General features: G+C 33.2%; 1 protein-coding gene across 1 annotated transcript; it reads left to right on the plus strand.

The window, feature by feature from the left end:
- Nucleotides 1–6,146: 6,146 nt before the first annotated feature.
- On the plus strand, nucleotides 6,147–9,595 carry SAP13 (stress-associated protein 13). Its single transcript, NM_001330076.1, has 2 exons — nucleotides 6,147–6,451; nucleotides 8,723–9,595. Exons 1-2 carry the CDS (start codon nucleotides 6,353–6,355, stop codon nucleotides 9,455–9,457), a joined length of 834 nt encoding a protein of 277 aa, NP_001317005.1. The 5' UTR covers nucleotides 6,147–6,352; the 3' UTR covers nucleotides 9,458–9,595.
- Nucleotides 9,596–10,178: the final 583 nt, after the last annotated feature.

Consider the following 10,178-nt stretch of genomic DNA (forward strand, 5'->3'; position numbering starts at 1 on the left):
GTGGTATTTTTTCTCGTGGATATCAAAAAAATAATCATATTGGAAAAAAAATTGACTCGATCTGACATTTGATGCGCGTTTTATGTCCGTTAGAAGTTTAATTTTTCACAAGTAACCATTTAAAGTCATATTTCGTGAAACTTCAAATGACCGTAGATTTTTCCTCGAGCATCTTTTGGGGGCGATTCTTTTTTTAAACTTTCTTATTTTTTTTATATCTATGCGTTAGACCGAATCCCTTTGACCGATTTGAGTTTCTTTTTTTCCTTATAATTTTGCCCTATACGTGGTCAAAAATCAATAAATGTAAAACTATAAGTCCTATGGCAGTGCAGGTGTACGTAAAACTATAAGTCCTATGGTAGTTGGTGGTTTTTTTGCGTAGTTATCAAAAAATAATCAGGTTGTAAAAAAATTAGCTTGATCGTACATCAGATGAGCATTTTATGTCTGTTTGAAGTTCAAATTATTACAAGTAACCTTTTAAAGTCATATTTCGTGAAACTTGAAATGGCCGTAGATTTTTTCCTCGAGTATCTTTTAGGGGAGCATCTTTTTTTAAACTTGCTTATTTTTGAGATCTACGAGGTTGACCCAATACCTCTGACTGATTTGACTTTTGTTTTTCCTTATAATTTTGCCCTATATATGATAAAAATTTTATAAATGTAAAACTATAAGTCCCGTGGCAGTGTGTGATATTTTATCTAGTATTAATTAAAAAAATAATCAGGTTGAAAAAAAATCGGCTCGATCCGACATCAGATGCGCGTTTTATGTCCGTTTGAAGTTTAAATTTTCACAAGTATTACTTTAAAGTCACATTTCGTGAAACTTCAAATGGCCGTAAATTTTTCCTCGAGCATCTTTTAGGGGCGGTTCTTTTTTTAAACTTGCTTATTTTCTTGAGATCTACACGGTATACCCAATCCCTTTGACCGATTTGACTTTCATTTTTTCCGTATAATTTTGCCTTATATATGGTCAAAAATCGATAAAAGTAAAACTATGAGTCCTATGGCAGTGCTTGTTATTTTTTCGCGTAGATATCGAAAAAATCAGGTTAGAAAAAGATCGACTCGATCGGACATCGAATGTGCATTTTATGTCCGTTTGAAGTTCAAATATTCACAAGTACCCCTTTAAAGTCTTATTTCATGAAACTTCAAATAGCCGTAGATTTTTCCTCGAGCATCTTTTGGGAGTGATTATTTTTTTTGAACTTGCTTATTTTTTTTAGATCTAAGCGGTAGACCCAATCCCTATGACCAATTTGACTTTCATTTTTTGCTTATAATTTTGCCTTATATATGGTCAAAAACCGATAAACGTAAAACTTTAAGTTATATGGCACGGCGTGGTGTTTTTTCGCGTAGATATCAAAAAAATAATCAAGGTGAAAAAATCGGCTGGATCAAATCGAATTCGCGTTTTATGTCCATTTGAAGTTCAAATTTTCACAAGTACCCCTTTAAAGTCAAATTTTTTGAAACTTCAAATGGCCACATATTTTTTCTCGAGCATCTTTTGAGGGCGATTCTTTTTTGAAACTTGTTTATTTTTTTTGAGACCTACGTGGTAGATCCAATCCCTTTGACTGATTTGACTTTTGTTTTTTCCTTATAATTTTCCCTATATATGATCAAAAACTGATAAAAGTAAAACTATAAGTCCTATGGCAATGCGTGGTGTTTTTTCGCGTATATATCAAAAAAATAATCAGATTGAAAAAAAATTGGTTCGATCAAACCTCGGATACGCGTTTTATGTTCGTTTGAAGTTCAAATTTTCACCAATAACCCTTTAAAGTCACATTTCGTGAAACTTCAAATGGTCGTAGATTTTTCAACGAGCATCTTTTGTGGTCGATTCTTTTTTTAAACTTGCTTATTGTTTTGAGATTTTTGCAGTAGACCCAATCCCTTAGACCGATTTGACTTTTGTTTTTTTCTTATAATTTTGCCCTATATATGGTCAAAAATCGATAAACGTAAAACTATAAGTTCTATGGCAGGGTGTGCTGTTTTTTCGCGTAGATATCAAAAAAATAATCAGGTTGAAAAAAAGTCGATTGGATAAATCGAATTCGCATTTTATGTCCATTTGAAGTTCAAATTTTCACAAGTACCCCTTTAAAGTCAAATTTTGTGAAACTTCAAATGGTCACAGATTTTTCCTCGAGCATTTTTTGGGGGCGATTCTTTTTTGAAACTTGTTTATTTTTTTTTTAGACCTACACGGTAGATCAAATTCCTTTGACCGGTTTAGCTTTTGTTTTTTCCTTATAATTTTGCCCTATATATGATCAAAAATCGATAAAAGTAAAACTATAAGTCCTATGGCAGTGTGTGGTGTTTTTTCGCGCATATATCAAAAAAATAATCATATTGGAAAAAAAATTGGCTCGATCGGACATCGAATTTGCGTTTTATGTTCGTTTGAAGTTCAAATTTTCACCAATATCCCTTTAAAGTCACATTTCGTGAAACTTTAAATGGCCGTAGATTTTTCAAAGAGTATCTTTTGTGGGCGATTCTTTTTTTAAACTTGTTTATTGTTTTGAGATCTTTGCGGTAGACCCAATCCCTTAGACCGATTTGACTTTTGTTTTTTCCTTATAATTTTGCCCTATATATGGTCAAAAACCGATAAACGTAAAACTATAAGTCCTTTGGCAGTGCGTGATATTTTTCGCGTAGATATCAATAAAATAATCAGATTTAAAAAAAATTGGCTCGATCCGACATCGGATACGCATTTTATGTTCGTTTAAAGTTCAAATTTTCACAAATAACCCTTTAAGGTCACATTTTAATGAAACTTCAAATAGACGTAGATTTTTCCTCTAGGATCATTTGGGCGCGATTCTTTTTTAAACTTGCTTATTTTTCAAGATATACGTTATAGACCCAATCCCTTTAACTTATTAGACTTTCATTTTTTCCTTATAATTTTGCCTTATATATCGTCAAAAACCGATAAACGTAAAACTACAAGTCCTATGGCAGTGCGTGGTATTTTTGGCGTAGATATCAAAAAAATAATCAGGTTGGAAAAAATAATCAGCTTGATTGGACATCGGATGCGCGTTTTATGTCCGTTTAAAGTTTAAATTTTCAGAAGTACCCCTTTAAAGTCACATTTTGTGAAACTTCAAATAGCCGTAGATTTTTCTTCCAGCATCTTTTAGGGGTGATTCTTTGTTTAAACTTGCATATTTTTTTATATCTACGCAGTAGACCCAATCCCTTTGACCAATTTGACTTTCGTTTTTTCCATATTATTTTGCCCTATATATGGTCAAAAGCCGATAAACGTAAAACTATAAGTCCTATGGAAGTGCGTGGTATTTTTTCTTTTAGATATCAAAAAAATAATCACGTTGAAATTTTTTTTGGCTCGATCGGACATCTAATGCGCGTTTTATGTCCGTTTGAAGCTCAATTTTTCACAAGTAACCCTTTAAAGTCATATTTCGTGAAACTTCAAATGACCGTAGATTATTCTTCGAGCATCTTTTGGGTTTATTTATCTTTTTAAAATTTATTATTTTTTTGAGATCTACGAGGTACACCCAATCCCTTTGACCGATTTGACATTCGTTTTTTCCTTTTAATTTTGCCCTATATATGGTAAAAAACCGATAAATGTAAAACTATAAGTCCTATGGCAGTGCGTGCTGTTTTTTCGCGTATATTTCGAAAAAATAATCAGATTGAAAAAAAATTGGCTCGATCGGACATCGGATACACGTTTTATGTTCGTTTGAAGTTCAAAGTTTCACAAATAACCCTTTAACGACACATTTCGTGAAACTTGAAATGGCCATAGATATTTCCACGAGCATCTTTTGTGGGTGATTCTTTTTTTAAACTTGCTTATTTTTTTGAGATCTATGTGGTAGACCCTATACCTTTGACCGATTTGACTTCATTTTTTCCTTATAAATTTGCCCTATATATGGTCAAAAACCGATAAACGTAAAACTTTAAGTCCTTTGGCAGTGCGTGGTATTTTTCGCGTAGATATCGATAAAATAATCAGATTGGAAAAAAAATTGACTCGATCGGACATCGAATACGCGTTTTATGTTCATTTGAAGTTCAAATTTTCACAAATAACCCTTTAAGGTCACATTTTAATGAAAATTCAAATAGCCGTAGATTTTTCCTCAAGCATCATTTGGGCGCGATTCTTTTTTTAAACTTGCTTATTTTTCAAGATATACGTTATAGACCCCATCCCTTTGACCGATTAGACTTTCATTTTTTTCCTTATAATTTTGCCCTATTTATGGTCAAAAACCGATAATCGTAACACTATAAGTCCTATGACAGTGCGTGGTATTTTTTTGGCGTAGATATCAAAAGAATAATCAGGTTGGGAAAAATAATCGGCTTGATCGGACATCGGATGTGCGTTTTATGTTTGTTTGAAGTTCAAATTTTCAGAAGTACCACTTTAAAGTCACATTTCGTGATACTTCAAATAACCATAGATTTTTCCTCGAGCATCCTTTGGGGGCGATTCTTTTTTTAAACTTGCATATTTTTTGATATCTACGCAGTAGACCAATACCTTAGACCAATTTGACTTTCGTTTTTTCCTTATAGTTTTGCCCTATATATGGTCAAAAGCCGATAAACGTAAACCTATAAGTCCTATCGCTGTGCGTGATATTTTTTCGCGTAGATTTCAAAAAAATAATCAGGTTGGAAAAAAAATAGCTCGATCGGATATCTGATGCTCGTTTTATGTCCGTTTGAAGTTCAGTTTTTCACAAGTAACCCTTTAAAGTCATATTTCGTGAAACTTCAAATGGTTGTAGATTATTCCTCGAGCATCTTTTGGGGTTATTTCTTTTTTAAAAAAAACTTGCTTATTTTTTTGAGATCTATGCGGTAGACCCTATACCTTTGACGGATTTGACTTCATTTTTTCCTTATAATTTTGCCCTATATATGGTCAAAAACCGATAAACGTAAAACTTTAAGTCCTTTGGAAGTGCGTGGTATTTTTCGCGTAGATATTGAAAAAATAATCAGATTGAAAAAAAATTGGCTCGATCGGACATCAGATACACGTTTTACGTTCGTTTGAAGTTCAAATTTTCACAAATAACCCTTTAAGGTCACATTTTAATGAAACTTTAAATAGCCGTAGATTTTTCCTCGAGCATCATTTGGGCACGATTCTTTTTTTAAACTTGCTTATTTTTCAACATATACACAATAGACCCAAACCCTTTGACCGATTAGACTTTCGTTTTTTCCTTATAATTTTGCCATATATATGGTCAAAAATCGATTATTGGAATAATAATTTAATGTAAGAGAAATAATAATTTAATGTAAGAGTAGGATTCCTAAATTGTTTAGAATTTAATATTTATTTAATTAATATCTAATTAGAATTTTGTTTATTATATATAGAAGTAAGTTTTCTAATTCTAATTTAATTTGATTTCTTGCTATTATAAATAGAGGAACTTTCACATATAGTCACTCAAAAATAGCCTAATTATTCTGTTATTCTGCATAGTTATAGTTTGATGATTACACGAGAGAGGGAAAAGAGTGGGAGAGAGGTGAATTGTATATGTATATTGATTAGATAATTGTATATTATACATATGTATTTGTATATATGGCAAACAAGATTGGGAGAGAGAGGAGAGAGGCGAGCGAGATTGTGAAGAGAATGAGAGAAAAGTGAATTTTATATGTATATTAGTTAGATAATTGTATATTATACATATGCATTTGTATATATGACAAGCGAGATATTGAGAGGAAGGAGTGAGACGAACGAGACTGGGAGAGGAAGGAGAGATGTGAGATTGGGTGAGGGAGGAGAGAGGCGAGCGAGAGAGGGAAGAGAGTGAGAGAGATGTGAATTGTATATGTATATCAGTTAGATAATTTTATATTATATATATATATTTATATATTCTGGCGAATTATATACATACAAACATGACTAATTATACAAATTTAAAGTCAACTCACATAATTAATATATAATATTAATTGTAAATAATAATTTAAAGCAAAATATATGTATAAATTATGATAAGTAATTAAATATTATAAATTTGTATAAGAATCTACTTTATATTCAATATGAAACATACTAACCAAAAAAATAGAGGAGAAGAAGAAGAAACAAATAGTAGAAAAGTCCTCATTTGCCAGGCAACTTAGGACAGACAACGCTTTGAATCTTTCTCCATTTCTCCAATTCTAGCGTTGTCTATCCTATTGTCTCCTCAAGAATCTTCAAAGAAACCCCATTACCCTAATTTTCAAATTCAATTCTTTTTCTTGTTGTTGTTTACAAAGTTATCAATTCAATGGGTACACCAGAATTCCCAAATCTTGGGAAGCATTGTTCTGTTGAGGATTGTAGGCAGATTGATTTCTTGCCTTTTACCTGTGATTGCTGTTTCAAGGTACCCCTTTCTTTCTCTCTTTACCATTTATGCCTTCTTTTTTTTGGTTTACTGACTTTTTGTTAATTTTGTGTTGAAATCTTTCTTGGTTTTGAGTTTTTTGATCTGGGGTGTTATAAAGTTTCAATCTTTTTTGGTCCACAGGAAAAGTATACATGGATTCACTGTCTTTTTGTCAGTTGTGTTGAAATCTTTCTTGTTCTTTTGAGTTTTTTGATCTGGGGTTTTATTAAAGTTTCAATCTTTTGTGGTCCACAAGAAAAAGAACATTTTGTTGGTGTAGTTGTTTGGTTGATGTGGGGGTGATAGGGATAAAAGTTACTTTTTGTTTTTGAGTTTTTTGATCTGGGTTTATATCAAAGGTTTAATCTTTTGGTCCATTGGGAAAAGATGGTGTTGTTGTTTGGTTGTGGTTGTGGTGTGGGAGGGTGTGGCGTAGGGGTATTCTGAGAATCTTGCTTTGCTGGAGATGCCAGGTTCAAGAAAATGTGAAGGATTGAGTAATCAAGAACATACAAAGTTGAGCTGAAGCTTAGGAACCAAACTATGACACATTTTGTTTAATTGAGCATGTCATGCTATTTCATGAGGTGATCAGATATTGAAATTTCAGCCTCCTGTAGAAATGCAGGGTAAGGCTGTGTACAATAGACCGTTGTAGTTCGTCCCTTCCCTGTAGCGGGAGCTTAGTGCCCCAGGCTGCCCTTTTTGATCAGATATTGAAATTTGAACAGTAGTGAAAGGGAGGTATAGTATAGTAGTTAACACTTTTCACTTCAAACCATCTCCGCAAATCATTAGGTTGAGATTCAACTAGCAAAGTGGAAAAGGACCATTTTCAAGTTTACGAGTATGAAGCAGGATTGGTTTTTTACCTAGGTTTGTATCAAAATTTAAATCTTTTTGGTGCATAGGAAAAAGAACCTTTTTTGGGTATAATTGTCTGGTAATGGTGGGAGTGGGGGGTCAAGGGTGTGGGAGGAAAAAAAATATATAATCCTGATGTTTTCTGAAGATTTGCTGTGTGGGAGAAATTAGATTGAAGAAAAATGTAAAGGATCGAGTAATCAAGAACATGAAAAAGTTGAGTTGAAGCCTAGGAGCGGAGCTATGACACATATTGTTTCATTTTGAGCATTTTATGCTTTTCCTCCTTCCACACTATTTATGTTACATATAAGTTGAAGTGCATCAGCTGTCCACTGTGTCGATGAGGAATTATGTAGCAATTCATTAGGTAGAGACGGAAACAGTTGATGAAGATAAATAATCCAGTGATTAGGGGAGGTGTATTGTCTAGTAGTTACCTTCCTCCACCTCCAACAATAAGGTTGAGATTCAAGTAGCAAAGTGGGAAAGGACCATTTTTTCGGCTCCTGGTAGGAGAGTTTGGGGGTTGTGGTTTTACAATATCAAAAAATTTACAGAAAAAAGAAAGGAAAAAGATTAAATCACCTTTATTGTATGTAGAAGCTTGCAATCAATTGTTTGTATGATACAATAAGAGAGGATGTTGTCTTGAATCTTGAACTATTTGTCTTAGTAATTCCATGATTGTTCTCGTGTAATTTGCATCTCGGAGTACCATTAGTTGATGTGCTTCACATGGTTGATTAAACTTTTACCTCTGTTGTTTCGTCTTTATTCTGACTTTCTAAGCTTAATGTTCCCGAACTTGTAATGTGGCTTTCAGAATGGAGATATCAGGATTTATTCTAAACTTGAATAGCCCGTATTGGTTCTATAGGCTAGACCGATGAACCATTGACAGAATCACAATTTTTTTTCATTTTCAATATTCCAAAGTATATACTGGTTGCCCTTCTGCTTATATTTTAGAAACTCTCTCTCTGAGGTAATAAGCTTTAAATGACATTCTTCTTGCTTTTATCAAAAAGAATATTGACTACTTTAAATAGAGATGTACTTGCTTCCTTGCTCTTACAAGTTACGGGTCTCAGTGATCTGGTATAATATCTTAGTTAACTTTTATAGATTGTTAATAGTTGAAATAAGAATTACGATCTTTTAAAGACATGAATTTGGAAAAGGTTTCAGTTTTGAGATGTATTGTACGTGTTCTAATCCCAGATATCTCTTTTGCTGTCTCTATGATGGTGGCTTTCGGTTGAGTAGCATATGTTTAAATCTGTTAGGAATGAACTGCAAGTCGACGATATTCTGTATGATGGACTCAACTTTGTTTATTCGTAACATAATTGGGAATAATTTCCGAAGCTGAATGTGTTAACATACAATACTTTTTTGCAGGTGTATTGTTTAGATCATCGAAGCTATATTAGACATCAGTGTCCAACGGCTAACAAGAATAATGTTACAGTGGTCATTTGCCCCCTCTGTGCAAAAGGGGTACGCCTAAATCCTGTCGAAGACCCAAATATAACTTGGGAATCGCATGTGAACACCGAGTGTGATCCATCGAACTATGAGAAAGCCACAAAGAAAAAAAAATGTCCTGTGCCTCGCTGCAAAGAGCTTTTGACTTTCTCCAACACAATCAAATGTCGGGATTGTACTATCGATCATTGCTTGAAGCACCGGTTTGGACCTGATCACAGCTGTGCAGGACCTAAGAAACCAGAAGCTACTTTCCAGTTCATGAACTTTCTGAATGGAAGTAAAGAGGATTCGAAGAAAGCTCAGCCCACGACGACCTCAAGGTGGACCACGAGCCTTTTAAAGGTAGTATCATCTGTAAAGGAAAAGTTCAACAACGAATTTAATCAACCACAGCAGATGGGGCAAAGCAGCCGCGCCACCAACCATAGTGTTACTAACAACAGCAGTCAAGTAGAGCCATGCCCACAATGTCATCTGAGATTTTCTACAGTCAGAGCTCTCATCGACCACGTGCAGAAAGTACACGAAAAGAATGGTGTTATGAACATGACAATCGATGTCTGCCCGAGGTGTAGTAAAGGTTTTCGAGATCCTGTTGCCCTTGTGGAACATGTTGAAAGGGAACATAAAGGAAGTTCTATGTAAAGAAGCAAACAACAACGGATGTATACAAACCTTACTCCTACTTTTGCGAGGGTAGAAAGGCTGTTTCCATTTTTTTTCTATGTAAAGAAGCAAAAGTACATAATATCTTTATCTTGTTAATTATTTTTCAGAAAAAAAGTCTACTCATTCTTACAAGATTTACATGTGATTTTGAGGTTGATTGAAGATCAATATGACTTGATTTTTTTCTCTCTGTTGTCTTTCATTATCTTCTCTTTCACTATACATCCAAATTAACATATATATTGAATCGAGGGTCTATCGAAAATATTTTTCTATCTTCTCAAGTTAGGGATAAAGTCTGTGTACGTTACACTAGTGATTTACCATTTGTAGACAACATTACCTATATATAATAAGTTTTGTGATAATCCAGCTCTTTCTTACAATGCAAGTTATTTGTTTAGATTAATAATGAGCAATAATCATCTATCTGCTCCTAACTACCATTATAATTATTGTTAGTATACTTAATTTAAGATTTTAAGTTTTTAGTCTTATAATAATCTCAAGTTAATATACACATTAATAATTGGTTTACAATCAAACATTTATAGGTATTTAGTAAAGTTTTTAATGCATAACGGACAAAAATTATTGAGTTTACGTGAATCCATATATTTTATAAAATACTCAAGTAAAAAGAAAGTAATATGCTTATGAGTATTAGTTCTATCATAGGTTAATAATACAAGTTATG

The sequence above is a fragment of the Solanum lycopersicum genome, chromosome 4 (assembly GCF_036512215.1).
Source record: "Solanum lycopersicum chromosome 4, SLM_r2.1".
NCBI lineage: Eukaryota > Viridiplantae > Streptophyta > Magnoliopsida > Solanales > Solanaceae > Solanum > Solanum lycopersicum.

Bases quoted from the DNA above. Each gene is read 5' to 3' on its own strand.
- SAP13 (NM_001330076.1), top strand. From the start codon at position 6,353: ATGGGTACACCAGAATTCCCAAATCTTGGGAAGCATTGTTCTGTTGAG. The intron at 6,452-8,722 runs GTACCCCTTTCT...ACTTTTTTGCAG, and splicing joins CCTGTGATTGCTGTTTCAAG to GTGTATTGTTTAGATCATCG.